Genomic DNA, 14496 nt, shown 5'->3' with positions numbered 1-14496 from the left:
AATGTTCTAGAGATAAACATGAAGGAATGACATGTATGCATATCATTATCATGATTGTACTCAATATGACATCAAGATTGGAACAGACTTGCACGGATGAATTACCATCCCCTTGTAGGGACCAGAAATCAATCCTATGGGGGTGGGATATGGGAGAAGAGATCAGCATTAGCATAGAGGGAAGTACTGGGGAGATTGATACTGGGTTGCTGGGATGCCAGTGGCAAGCCTTAGGATGCTGACTTGTTTAAGGCAACCTCGGTCCTGGTGGGGAAGCCTGATGGACAACAGCCGGTGGGGGAATCAGGAGAAAGCATTGAAATGTCTTTATATTAGACAGTTGTTTATGTGCTAGAAATAAAGTTGGAGGTAATATGGTGAGGGGTTCGATTAAGAGATAGAGACAGAGAAGCCTGAAAATACTCATGCTACGGTCTGAATGTTTGTGCCTGCCCCCCCATTATTCATTTGTTGAAACTTTATCACCAATTTGATGGCATATATTAAGAAAGTCACTGCACTCTTCCTCTTCTTCCTCCCTTTCCTTTCCTTCCCAAACAACTCAGTCCAAAAGTCACTAGGCCAGGCTGAATAAGATGGTACCTGCTGTAGTGTTGGAGCCCAGGTAGGGTAAGGAGGGTGTTGGTGAAGGGCGGTGGCAGTGGCCCCCCGGAAAATGATGTTGGAGCCCAAGTTTGGTGAGGAAAACAGGAGACTGGTTATACTGGAGTGTGGGGGAAGGAGGGCTAGTTAAATAATAAACATATTACAGATAATAAAAACTAAGTATCTTGTTGTCAAGAAGGTGGTCACAAATATGGAAAGGGAGAAAGTATGAATGAACCTTTTATTAAATAAGAATTAAAAAGCATCAGGGCAAACTCATGATTTTCAAGAGAGATGTGTATAATTTCTAATTCTGTCCACTGAGAGTGCCTGGGGCTAGTGACAATGCAATAATAATGAGCACAGCTAGCACTCAGATCTTTGTTTCTAAATACCATTCTCCATCATCAGAAACTAGTGCTCTTCAGAGAGACGACCGATTCCAGGGTTGGGAAAGTATAAGATGAAACTGGAATATCTTGCGATGCCAGAAATTGAGGAAGCACTCAAAGGATAATGGGGACATCTCCAAAGGACATATAAGTTAGCCAGAAAGGGCTCCCGTGAGCTGTAACTGAACAAATTGCGGATAAAAATAATAAAAGAAATGGATTATAATCCATTGAATATCACAGGAATCCACTGAATATCATAGGAATCCATGAGATCATACCAACATAAATAAATGAAGTTTGATAAGAAATGGGGTGAAAATTGCAGAATACCACAGTATTGCCCTACAAAATGTATATTAATTACAAAAGAAAAAAGTAACTACTGTGCAGAAGGCTGGCAGACACTCCCTCAATGGAGTGATCATAATCAATATTAAGTGATCAGAGTTGACACCTGTCACCATAATGGGACAAACTAATACCACGTGCTACCTGTTTGGATACAGTGAGAACACAGCATCAATTTGGTGGTATTCCTACCAAAGATGCACAACCTGAAAATCATCATATGAAAGCATCAGAGACCCACATTAGGGAGCAGTCTACAAAATTGGGGGTGATGGGGCATCATGTTGGCAATTTACTCTCAAATGATTCAAAACAGAAAGACATTTGTACTGTACTTGGGAACTTTTCTTTAGGTTGGAGATTCTTTCCAATTTTAAAAAGTTAATGAGAAGAGTGACCTTGTGTCATTGTAGATTTGATGGAAGCCAAGTATCAAGATAAGATTAAGATATGGATGGACCAAGATAAGTGTCAACAATTATCCTTTAGGGTAATGATTCTTAAATTTTCTCTGGTGAAGCATCAGTTTTTCCCCACCAGTCCATTATGAAGCAATAGTTTTGTAAAATACAAAAATCCCACGCTTGGATTTCAGGACAATATCACATTGCAATAAGAGTTTTCAAATGCTTACTCTCGATGTCTGAACTTAGAATGAACCAGTAGCAAATGATTCCTGGACTAGCTTGGACCACGCTTTGAGCAGCGTTTTCTATAGTTGAAGATCTGTGGATCCCTGATTGCCATCACATTCACATGGAAAATAAAAACAACTGGTCACACTGTTATCCATATGGTAGCAATAATAATTAGCACCCTAATTAACATCAACCATCTATACAAAGTATTCAAAAAAGGGACCACCCAGGCAATATGAAGGGATTAAAGACCTGCCTTTGTGAAGAGTAATGCAACTTCTCCAAATGGGTCACATGACAAGAACAGATGCGTCCACTCCTGATTCCAAAGTAGTTGCTTTGTGGTGACTTAAGAAGAAAAACCCAGTTACACAGAAGATGAACAAAAGCATTTTGCATGGACCAGTCTGAAATGCCATGCCATGCCATGACTATCATTGCTGGGAAGGAAACCAGCATTCAGAAGGGGTTAGTTAGTAGAGGGCAACTCCCAAATCAGATGGGTTTAACTAGATACTGAGGGTCAAGCTACTGATTCCAACATAGTCCACACATGGGTCCACTCTGGTTCTATGCCACAAACAGCCTCTCCTTCAGACAAGAGGCAGGCTTTCAAGTAAAAGAGAACAATTCTTTATAATAAACCAAGGCCAAAGCAGAACAACAAAGAAGGAGCTATTGCATCCTCTGGAAAGTGGCAAACTCCATGCAAGCTCAGGGTTCTTCTAGAGGACACTCTTGACACTTTTGTTGCATGTCCCTGTATGCTGGAATTCTCATGACAGTGTCCCCCCAACACTTATTCCAGACACACACAGAGGAGGCTCCACATAGAAACCCATGAGCTGGAATCAACAACAACAGACTGCTGTGGCATCTGTCTCTCATGTAAGGCACCTCACTTACCTGGGGCAGTTTTGTAGCATGTTCTGGAGGGCAGCGATGGGGCATTCTTTGTCCTGGGGCTCTGCGTACTCTGCAAGACTTGTCTCTGCCTCTTCAGCTCCTCTTCCCTTTCCTGAGCTGCTCGGATCTCTTCCTCAATCATGGACAAAGTCCGCTGTTTCCTGGACCTCAGCTTGAAAGGCCCAACCATCACGTCAGATTCTTGAGTGGCCAGGAGGGAGGCTGTGCTTCTCAGCTCAGCTGCCTCCGAGTACTTGCTGAAATAGCTTCCTTCGGGCCTGGTCTCCTCCATGTTAATCGGGCCACTGGGCTGCACAGCTGGCAGTGGCTGGGGGGGCCCCCTTTCCCTGAGCGCCCTGTCTTCAGCAGGCAGAATCTTTGGTAATACATCCCTTTTCTCTTGAACAGGAGAAGACACCTGAGGTGGCTCAAACATGCTCTGAGGCTTTTCTGAGCCGAAAGCCCCAGTTTCAGTTTCCTCTACAGTCGCTTCAGGTCCCTGTTGCTCTGCTCCATCCCTGCTGGTTTTGGACACAGCTTTATCCACCTGCTCGGCTATGGCTTGTTGAATGGCATTCTGCACCAGGAGGCCAGCCTGATACTCCAAGGGGTCATCAACCGATGGAGAGTCCCCCAGCGTGGAGGAAGGGGAATAGAAACCATGATCACTAAATGACTTGGAGACGCCTTCTCCTCGGCCCTCTGAGGGGTTGTCAGTTTGTGGCGTCTGGGGCAGAGAAAAATCAGCCAGTGAATTTTCCTGGAGGGCATTGGTTGTCTCATTGGATGCCCCGCTGTCACTGATGTTGTCCATGCTGAAATCATTGGATAGGGTCTCCAGGACTGTGGTATCCTGAGACCTCACTGACAATTCATCCAGACCAGAGTCAAGCTCCTCTTGGGTCAAGGAGACATTGACAGATCTTGAGAACTGATCCAAAATCCCATGGTCATCATCCTTGACCACGGTGAGGACGGCCCGGGCGCTCGTAAATTCTCCATCCTCAGCCCACAGTTTAGATAAGGGCCCACGTTTAGAAGGCTCGCTGTAGGGCCCTTCCTTCCCCTGAGAGGCTGTGTTGCCCTGGCTTCCTGCTGCCGATGGGGTCTCCAGGGCACCGGGGGATTTCTGTCCCTTGGCGGCTGAGGCACCACTGTCTTCTGGAGGTCCCCCGACAGAAGGTGGTCTCAGATTAGTCAGTGGCTTGTCTGAGTTGACTGACCCCAGAGGCCTGTAGAAAGGCTTGATGGAGAACAGCCTGGGTGTACTCTGGCCCTTGGCCACCGCTTGCCTGGAATTCTCCATCAGCTGAAATTGTTTGCGAGCAGCAGAGAAATCTATCTGCTCTGTGACAATGTCCTCCTTTGCTTTGTCATTCATGCTTGCACGTTCATGAGAAGAGGCAGGGGCTGTGCAGAGCTGCGATGGGGGCTGCTGCTGCTGTAACTGCTGCTGCAGCAGCAACTGTTCCTGCTGTGCCCTTCTCTCTTTGCGCTCCTTGTACTTTTTGTGCGACTCCAGATGTTCCTCGTCCAGCTGCTCCTCGATGGTTTTTTCCTGCGGGGGATTCCACCATTTTGCTGCAATGCCAGGATTCTTCTTGACGGCCTGGCTGCGGATGAGCTCTCTCCTCTCCTTTTCCAGCTCCAGCATCTCCTCTGAAGGCCTCACTTTTCTAATGCAGTATTGTTCTTTCTCATGCTCGTCATCCTCAAAGAGCTTGGAGGGCTTCTTGTCCTCATGGAAGGCACGCAGCTCAAACTTGGCCTCCTTTTTCAGTGTGGTGAGAGTGAACTCTCCATCTCGGGAAGAACACCGTGAGCTGGTTGTGGAGCTGGGGCTGACAGGCACCTGCAGGCTGTCCCCCAGCGCATCTCTAGGCTGGCTGGGGGAATGGCCATTTGTTCTTTCTGCCTCTGCCATGGGGTCAGGGCTGCTATTACTGAGCTCGATGTGAGGAGGTGCCTGCCGGCTAGCTGTTCTTTCTGTGGGTTCTGGCTGGGTCGCCTCGTGGACAGGGGGGCTTAGGCCGCCCACCAGAACCACTGCACCAGGCTCTGGGGAGGATGTTCCATTGTACGTTCCATCCACAGCAGAATCACAGCAGTTGGCCTCTAGCACCTCATCTAGATAGCGGATCTCTCTGGCGACATCATTATCCAGGGATTCGTGGTGATCAGTAAGGAGGCCATTATGGGGGGGTGAATAGAAAGTGGACGGGTGGTCCATGGGATGTGGGGTAGAGGTGATTCCAGGAACACTTTTACATTCTGCAACAGACACCTCAATTTCCATGTTTTTGTGATCTGGGGAAAGAGAGCTGGCAGCAGGCTCCAGGAGGGTGGCACTGTAGTTGTCTCCCTCGCTTTTTAGCCGGATATCATCCTCAGAAAGCTGGGGAGGCTTCTGGAATAAAGAGTAAACAAAAGTCAGGGTTAAATACTGCATCTCTTATGGATGTGAATGCTGACAAACTGACTCATAACTAAGAGGAAGGAAAATGGAAACCACAGTGACAAATTCTTTTGAATAGAAATGTCCTAATAATCCCTTAAATGTTCATTTTCTTGTAGTAACAGGTGCCCAATCCTCTCTAATTTATGGATTCCATTTTGTTTACATGCTAGTGCCATTTTTAAATTTTATCTACTAAGGTGGAAGAGATTACATCATTATTGTACCAGAGTCTTCCCAAGTATTTTGTAGCAAATGATTGCAGGCTATGCAATACGACTATTAATAGGATTGCAAAAAGAAGGTCCTTTTGTATGAACAGATCTTTAAAACATATGACTCTCTGCCAGATGTAATGCAGTTATTCTGGAGACAAGAAACTTTCTGGAAAATCTTTGCAGAATAAAATACTGGAAAACAGTAGATCCCTTTAATGGCAGCACACAGGCTACAGTGCCTCACTGCCATGGCTGTAATTGACCATGTGCCTTATGAACACCATCACCAAAGCCACTGACTGCACAGCTCTGTTTTCTGGGATTGCATCAAAATAATACTCTTTAGTTAAGAAGTCAGCACTGCTTTGAAAAACTAATGGCCAATGGTACCTCTCCTCCAGTTTTTTAACTGCTTTATATGTGATATCTTCAGTTTGTGATTCAATAAGAAAACCCTATCTTCTTAATGTTTTAAAACCCATCATATTTTTCTTTTTTTTTTTTTTTTTTTAAGGAAGGAGGTTTTTTGTCCTGAGGGTTTTTTTTTTTTTAGATGGGGTTTTGCTCTGTGGCCCAGGCTGGAGTGCAGTGTGCCATCTCGGCTCATTGCAACCTCTACCTCCCAGGACTACCGGTGTGTGCCATCACCCCTGGCTGATTTATATATATATATTTTTTTTTTGTAGAGACAGAGTTTCTCCATGTCTCCCAGGCTGGTCTTGAACTCCTGTACTCAAGTAATCTGCCCGCCTCAGCCTCCCGAAGTGCTGGGATTACAGACATGAGCCACCACGCCCAACCCATCCATCTTATTTTTCTACCAGTTATCTAGCCTATGTAATTTTGTTATTTGGCATTAGAAACATTAATTTTCAAATTATAAGATGATTTTCTTTTTCATATCAAAGGACTCTGGCTTATCTCAAAGAATTCCAGTAAAGTATAAACTTAATTTGAGTTACCATGAAGGACCTTACAACACCTAGGTTGGCTTTGTTTCCCTGTCTCAAGTTTATAATGTGCCTGGTATTATTGACATAGGACAATGCAAAATTGTAAGAGAGTGTAATTTTCATATATCTAAGGTTTCAACAATTTTAAATGCTTAGAATATTAAAACACCACCTTAGGACGATTCTCAGGAAATTAATTTCAAAATCCTTCCCAAAAAAGTGGATAATTATGGATTTGTTCTCGAGACCTAAGAAAACACGGGAGTTCACCGTAAGTGCTCTGCACTGCTGTCAGAATGTTGAAAAACTCTCCGAGTTATCCATGAACTGGGGGGTTTCCTTCACTCTTCACTTTCCACATTTCCTTTCAGACTTAAATTATTCAAGTAATGTATATGTCTTCTCCATTAACAGGCACAAATAATGAGTGTTCCTCTTTTGTCAACATCTTCCGTTCTCTGATTTTCTTCCAGTCTAGGTCTGGTCTTTGTTAAAGAGTGATACTTAACACAATTAATATTTATAATTGCTAATATCTTTATTTTTTATTTTTGACCATCATTAAATAGTTTTTGCTGCCACCTTCCTTTTTTTTTTTTTTTTTTTTTTTTTTTTTAAGAGACAGGCTCTTGCTCTGTTGCCCAGGCTGGAGCACAGTGATGTGATCATAGCTCACTGCAACCTTGAACTCCTGAGCTCATGGGATCCTCCTGCCTCAGTCTCCCTTAGGACTACAGGTGGGCATCACCATGCCTGGCTAATTTTTAAAATTTTTTGTAGAGATAGAGTCTTGCTATGTTGCCCAGGCTGGTCTCAAACTCCCGGACTCAAGCAGTCCAGCCTTGGCCTCCCAAAGTGCTGGGATTACAGGCATGAGCCACCCTGCATGGCCAGCCCTTTTAAAACTATTAACTAAACTTTTTGTTGGATGAGACATTGTCAGTAACTTCTACTCATATATCATTAAGAATTACACAAAATTTGAATGCTGAAACTTACTGGCTGCCATTCAATTTCAAGTAAACCTAGGCCAAAATTAGCCCACTCCATGGAAAATTATTATTGGAATAAGAAGACAAACAAAGAGAGATTCATGGTACTGCTAAGATGAGTCAGATTACCTACGGCACCCTCAACCCTGGCTTCTTTTGGCCAATGACTCACTGCTAATATTCTGCATGGGAACAACAGAGCTCTCCTTCTATCCTTTTTGGCTTGGGGGCCGGGGTGGGCGGAGGGGAGTGGGAAATCAGTAGGAAGCTGGTAGGACTGAAATATGGTTAGAAAACACTGCTCTCCTGAAACACAAGATGCTTTAGAATACCTGAGGAGAGGAAGAAGGGCAACGTAATAGTAAAGGAAACTAAAAGGCAAATAATTAGTTCTATAGTTTAATTAATTAATCCGTTCATTAAACACGAGGGGAGGTTATTCTGCAGGGTCATAATGAAATTAGCAGCAACAATAAGCTCCAGAAGACAACACCCTTTAAAAAAAAAATGAGTTCCCTGTACTTCCAAGAAAGCCCTAAGTCTATTTTAGAGTTTTCTTAGTCTGAATCAGGCAAGTGAAGAAATTGCTTCTCTTTGTCTCTTGTTGCTAATCACAGAGGAAGGAGTGATAGGGCTTATCTCCAAAGCCATTTCCCAAGAACACTTCTCCGCTCCTCACATCAGCATTGTCCCTTTCTGTTGAATGTTTCACACTTCAAGTGCTTGATGATGAATGAGCAGATGCCTTTCCACATTTTCTTTTTAGGATTCAAAAATTGTATCAGCTCTTTCCAAGGCACACTTTTTGAACTAGAAATAGTTGTTTTGGTACCAAATATTTAAAATCTAAGACGACAATTTGACAATATACTTTTGCAATTGTTTGAAAAAAAAATACAAAACTGCCCTTATCTTTGAATCAGAAATTATTTTACAAGTAGCTATGTCTTCTGTGATCGGTCAAACTGAGATTTTAAAATATGCTAGTTAGTTGGCAGGGTGCAATAGCTCATGCCTGTAATCCCAGCACTTTGGGAGGCCAAGGTGGGTGGATCACTTGAAGTCTGGAGTTTGAGAACAGCCTGATCAACATGGTGAAACCTCCTCTCCACTAAAAATACAAAAGTTAGCCAGGCATGGTGGTGTACACCTGTAATCCCAGCTACTTGGCATGAGAATCGCTTCAACCTGGAAAGCGGAGGTTGCTGTGAGCCAAGATAGTGCCACTGCATTCCAGTCTGGGTGAGGAAGTGAGACTGTTTTAAAAAAGGCTGGGTGCGGTGGCTCACGCCTGTAATCCCAACATTTTGGGAGGCCAATGTGGGTGGATCACTTGAGGTCAGGAGTTTGAGACCAGCCTGACCAACATGGTGAAACCCTGTCTCCACTAAAAATACAAAAGTTGGCCAGGCATGTTGGTGTACACCTGTAATCCCAGCTATTTGGCAAGAGAATCTCTTGAACCCGGAGAGCGGAGGTTGGAGCATTCCAGCCTGGGTGAGGAAGTGAGGCTTGGTCTCAAAAAGAAAAAAAAAGAAGCCCGCACGGTGGCTCACCCCTGTAATCCCAGCACTTTGGGAGGCTAAGGCAGGCAGATCACCTGAGGTGAGGTCAGGAGTTCGAGACCAGCCTGGCCAACATGGTGAAACCCCATCTCTACTGAAAATACAAAAAATTAGCCAGGCGTGGTGGCAGGTGCCTCTGTAATCCCAGCTGCTTGAGAGGCCGAGGCAGGAGAATTGCTTGAACCTGGGAGGAGGAAGTTGCAGTGAGCCGAGATCACGCCACGGCACTCCAGCCTGGTCAATAAGAGTGAAACTCCATCACACACACACACACACACACACACACACACACACGCTAGTTACTTGTTAAAAGTCAAAGTTTGGGGGTTCCAGTGTAATTTGGGATGATTCCTTTCCGATACATTTGTTTAAACCTCTAGACACTGGAGGGTGTAAACAGGAAAGAGGCCCTCCTTCTTGTGAGCTATATGGCATCCAGTCCCCCTTTCCCCATAAATTCAGAAAATTCTTCATGACAATTCCATCTACTCAGGAAGCAGCAGGTTTAACCTCTAATTGGCATGGAAGTATTTGAAGAGATAAACAACTCTGAATTACTGATACACAATCACGCACCAGAGGTCTTGAGGTTTTGTAAAGTTAGACAACAATGATAACAAAAGAGCGAATTCCTGAGTTCCACTGTCAGCAGTAAGAATTTGCCTTCATGCATGATGGCCTGATGGAATCAAAGCCACCGGCAACTACACCAGGTAAATGGAAATGGGCTGGAAATCTAACCTATCCGGATTGGGCAGGAATCTGGGCTTGGTATCATCAGATGATGTCTTGTTTAAACCAACAAATGCTTATTGCTCTCTTTGAAGATAAGAAGGTCCAGAATTTTCTCCATGCTTCAAATTAGGCGAACGTGATTCCAGATTCAGATAAGATGCACATTCATTCAATCACCAGGAAAGTCCTTTTTGAAATGAACTATGCCCCAATGCAAAAACAGGAGGATATGAAAGAATCATCAAACTGGGTTTTCTAAGGTCAGAGAAAAACTAGGGTGCAAAGGGGCTGTGGGAGCTTTTTAGATCGGCCCAGTTCACCCTCCAGGTAGAGCCCTAATACCACGACACAGAAACCTGCCCTTCCCACTAAATTCCTAGAATAGTTAACAGCTGGTTAGGATGCCTACCATTTACTTTCAAATACTTGATCGGGGCAATTTAATACAGCTGTGTGCTTCTGAAATTAGTTTAAATTACATTCCAGGGTCTGACAACCATCCTAACTGGGAATATAAACTCAAAGGATGGTCATCTAGGATCCAATGAGAGAGCCCACGCCCCACAGGTGGCTTCCTCCAGTACTTAGCTCCCTTTAACTCCCAAGAACCCCTGAAGCTTTGCTAATTGGCATAATTAAGGTGAGAAATAGGTTTTCATTAGTGAAATTAGTGGCCTGTCAATTAGCATAATGAATGTTAGAAATCCGTGAAATTGGTGGTGTTCAAATTTGTGGATTAGAGATCTTCCTCACCCTTTCATAAAGGGGATATGCCAACAGAGCGAACCCTTTGGTTTATACACCCTTAGGGATGGTGTTTGAGGTTTGAGAACTAAACAATCTTGTTTCTAGCCTTTGGCTCAGGGGACTTCGGTTGCTTACCACCCACTAAAATGGTAACAGAATCCTGTCTTCATAAAGTTGCCACATCTGTCTTCAGGCAAGGTGGGGTTGGAGCATCTAGAAATTTAGGGAGCTGAGATTTCCTCATAGCATTTTGTATAAATGTTTATTTAACACAAGTCTGTATGAGTGCCAGAATTTGGTCCCAGAGACCTGTGTTTAACATAACCTGGTAGCCAGGCTGCAACTAAAGTCGCCTTTATTTACCAAAAAGTGTTTAATAGTTTTGCAAAGCAAATTAGCATGGCTTAATTTACAACACAGGTGCCTATGTCTCCACCTAAATAATGCAGAAAACGTGGTAATTCAGAGTTTAGCGTCCAAAGACCAGAGTCTGGGGTCATTTCTTGGCTCTACCTATAAAAGTCCCACCAGACTTTTTGTAATTATGGAATTCTGCTGAGAACAGAACTCCTTCATAAGCAGGACTAATAATATCTCCCAAATCTGTTTTGAGAATTAAGTTAGAAAATGTACTTAAAAGTACTATGTAAACTGTAAAACGGTTAATGCAAATGTTCACTATTATTAAGCCATTTTACACTGAGGTTTAAATGACAGATATTATATTCTTTCTGGCAGCAGACTGATTTTCTTTTGGGAAAAGAGCAGGAGATTTTTAGAAGAAAAGAAATCAAGAAGAAAAGATGAAAGAAAAAAGGCCCGGGAAAGACTCAAAGTCAGAATCTATGGCAGCTCTAATCTCCCTAATCTTTCCCCAACCCCAGATCCTTACATGTGAATTTTAGTTGAAGCTGAACACGACTAGGAAGATACAGTTGTGCTGCAACAGAGGGAGTAATTTCACAAAATGTCCTTAAAAGTTAAGTCCTGAAATGCAGTAAGTAGAATGAGCAGTCAAGAACCACCCAGACCTGGGGCTCCAGTCACATGGGAAGCAGAGGAGGGGTCACACATGGGATAAAACAGAACCTGGTCCATCTCCACAACTCAACTAGCCAAGTAAATGTACAAGTGAATGAGACAGCCCTGACAAGCCTGTCCTGTGGGCATGCTGTAAGTGCGGCATCCCCATTTTCTGGTTGACACATGTCTAACAGCTTATCATTTCACAGTACATGCACATACATATGTCAGCTGATGCTTGAAAAATGGCCCTCTGTTAAGTGGGAAAGGCACGAATTTTATTTCAGTCTTAAAACTTCAGAATAAGAGGTATAGAGAAATAGAGGGACGTTTCCCAAGATCACCTGGCTAGTAAGTGCCTTAGCCAGGATTTGAAGGTGGGTTCTTCTCATTCTATCCTGATATATCAAAATGGAGTCTCAATAATAGGAGGCTTTTAAAATGACATGGGAAATGGTAAGAAGAGTGGATGGATCAAAAGAGGGTTAGTTTGGCTTTTTGGTTGATCTTTTGCTTGCTTGAATCTCTACAGATGATATGAGACTCACAATTTAGCTTTAAAAGTCGATGATCCCTTTACCTTCTGTATTCAGTCTTGGTCAGAAATAGATGAACTCCCTGGAGAGTTAACTCTCTGGAGACGTATCTGTTGCTCTACGTGTCAGCTAGAAATGTGACTTCTTGCACAGTCTGGGGATTTCACCCTCTGGGCTGGTCTCTGAAGGGGTTCTGTTTCCTCTGGCCACTTGCCAGAGGTAAAATATTAAGATCCCATGTCCATGTCATTATGATGGACACTGTGGGAAAAGGCTGCAACTCTTCACCAACACCACAAGTGAGATTCTAGAAGCCTGTTTACATTTGCACAGAAAACACAACAGCAGGGCCCTGATCCCTGCCCCACTGGGCATAGACACCCATGTGTTCTTTCTGCCCAGGGTACCTAGGCCTACAGCTAGGCATGTCATGAACAGAAATAACTTTAAGGAAGTGCATTTTCCTTAGCAGGCCTGCCTGAGACCAGGCGGAGAGCAGAAAGGTGTCCTTCACCACAAGGACAATGTTCACTGTGTTCACAGCCTCCCCTCTGCCCCACCATCCTCAGGCTGTTAAAGCTCGACAGTGTCCCTAACCCATCTCGACCTCCTAGGCTCCTAGCCTAAATGCACAGTGTGAACCAAATTACTCGAACATCAGGCTGTACAACCAGGTTTCTCTGCTTTGAATAACCCAGATTACTTCCTACTAAAGCCATGACATTTAAATTAGAAATGCTTTTCTCCAGATAATAGGTGACCCGATCCTTTAATCCAGTTATTTATAAGTTCCACCAAAAATATAAACTCACTCTTGGCCTACGAACAGAGGCATGGCTATAAAACAAAACTTCCTCATAGCTGTGAAATCAGAGAGTATCTCCGTTTTCCCTTCTCATCCTGCCTCTCTTTTGTAAGTCACGTTTTCAGTACACAGGACGCAATGACAATCATGATGAAGAACTGGTTCCACGAGCTATGCGTGGCTGTCTTTAGAGAGGTTCTTCCTAAACTTTTAACTTTCTGGCTAAGTCAGGATGTCTCCAGCATGAAGGCAAATGCAGAAGGGGTGAGGGTGGGATGGGAGGAAGTGCACCTGGCTGGTGGATGATGCCCAGAAACCTAAAAGATGCCCACATCAGCTGAACCTCATCAGCTTTGGACAAACCAGGCAAAGCTGCAGTCAGGAGGTCTGGGGGAGGCTAACTCCCCAAACCGAGGGAACCCGAGGCATAAGGAAGGGAACAGAAGTTGAAGAAGTCAACACTACCTTGGATCCATAAGCATATCCTGGGACCCTGCAGAGCTATATGCTCTCAGCCTGGGCCATGCGAGGTCCTCAGAGCTCCAAGGTGATCCGCCATCCCCAGCAAGACGCTCACAGACTTGGAGGGAGTGAGTACCAGTTCCCATAAGAAGAACGAACAGCACTAGGGGAAGGAAGTGCTGCAGCAATAGCTGGAAATAAACTTCCAGCCCTCTTCAACGGCGCAAACTGTGCCGGGCAAAAAGAATTGAAGAAAGCGCGGTGCACCAAAGTTTCTAAGCAGGCTGGCTGCACCTCCTCTGGCCCTCCCTGGTGACGACGACAGGAAGGAGAAGGAGCTGGGACTCCGAGTGGGCCGTTCCACCCTCCCCTGAAGGCACTGACAGCAGGAAAGTCTGGGAATTGCTTGCTGCAAGGGTTAGACTTGGGCCTCTAAGCCGAGCCTACAAGCGGGAAGTGGAGGAGAGGAGAGGCCCCGGGTGATAACCTGGGCCACATTCCAGTCCTGAGCAGGCTTTCCTCTTCCATCCCCCGAGCAAAGCTTCTTCCGGCCTGTGGAACTAGGGACCCGTGTTGATTGTGGGAAACTGGGAACTAAGCCACTCCCTAAAGAGGCTAGAGCCTCCCCTCCTGGCTGATGGAAGACAGCCGGCCAGACTCCAGACCTCAAGCACTCCTGCGGCAAACGCAGGCTAAATTTGGACCCGGCAGGCTCGGGTCAATGCTGTGAGCCTTAAAAGGGGCAGATACTAAAAACACTTCTTGGTTTGCCTCCATGGATCTCCTGCCATGAAGCCATTACAGCTCAATGTGACTAGGGCAGTTCTAAAAAGAAAACTCAACCCTTTGGAGGCCAGGAGTCCTGTTCCTGCTCCTGCAGGTCCAGCCTTTTTTTCTGAGAGCTTCTACGGTATTGGTCAAAAGAGTAATCACTGTTCTGCTATTCTCTCTGTCTTATGCCTCAGGTACAGGTCTGAAGACGGGATGAAAATACTTCTGCAACTCCCCACCCCTTCACTGGAAACAAGGCTTCCCTGTGTCTTGACCCACATTCCTAGTGAAGGAGACTGGTCAATTTCTCATAGAATGGAGTCTCCCCCAGCACCATAGCT

The 14496-nt window shown here is 44.7% G+C and overlaps 1 protein-coding gene across 7 annotated transcripts in view; it reads right to left on the bottom strand.

Annotated features, from left to right (window-relative positions):
- PALM2AKAP2 (PALM2 and AKAP2 fusion) overlaps window positions 1-14496 on the bottom strand; it is a 533118-nt gene that overhangs the window by 31024 nt on the left and 487598 nt on the right. For all 7 annotated transcript variants that reach the window (XM_055351792.2, XM_063696659.1, XM_063696660.1 and 4 more), the window contains one exon: window positions 2894-5300. In XM_055351792.2, the coding sequence (XP_055207767.2) occupies window positions 2894-5300 (2407 nt within the window). The remainder of the gene's footprint in view (window positions 1-2893; window positions 5301-14496) is intronic.

This window comes from Gorilla gorilla, chromosome 13, assembly GCF_029281585.2.
Source record: "Gorilla gorilla gorilla isolate KB3781 chromosome 13, NHGRI_mGorGor1-v2.1_pri, whole genome shotgun sequence".
Classification (NCBI taxonomy): Eukaryota; Metazoa; Chordata; class Mammalia; order Primates; family Hominidae; genus Gorilla; species Gorilla gorilla.
The sequence above is the reverse complement of the archived record's forward strand: the minus strand, read 5'-3'. Positions and strand labels throughout refer to the sequence as shown.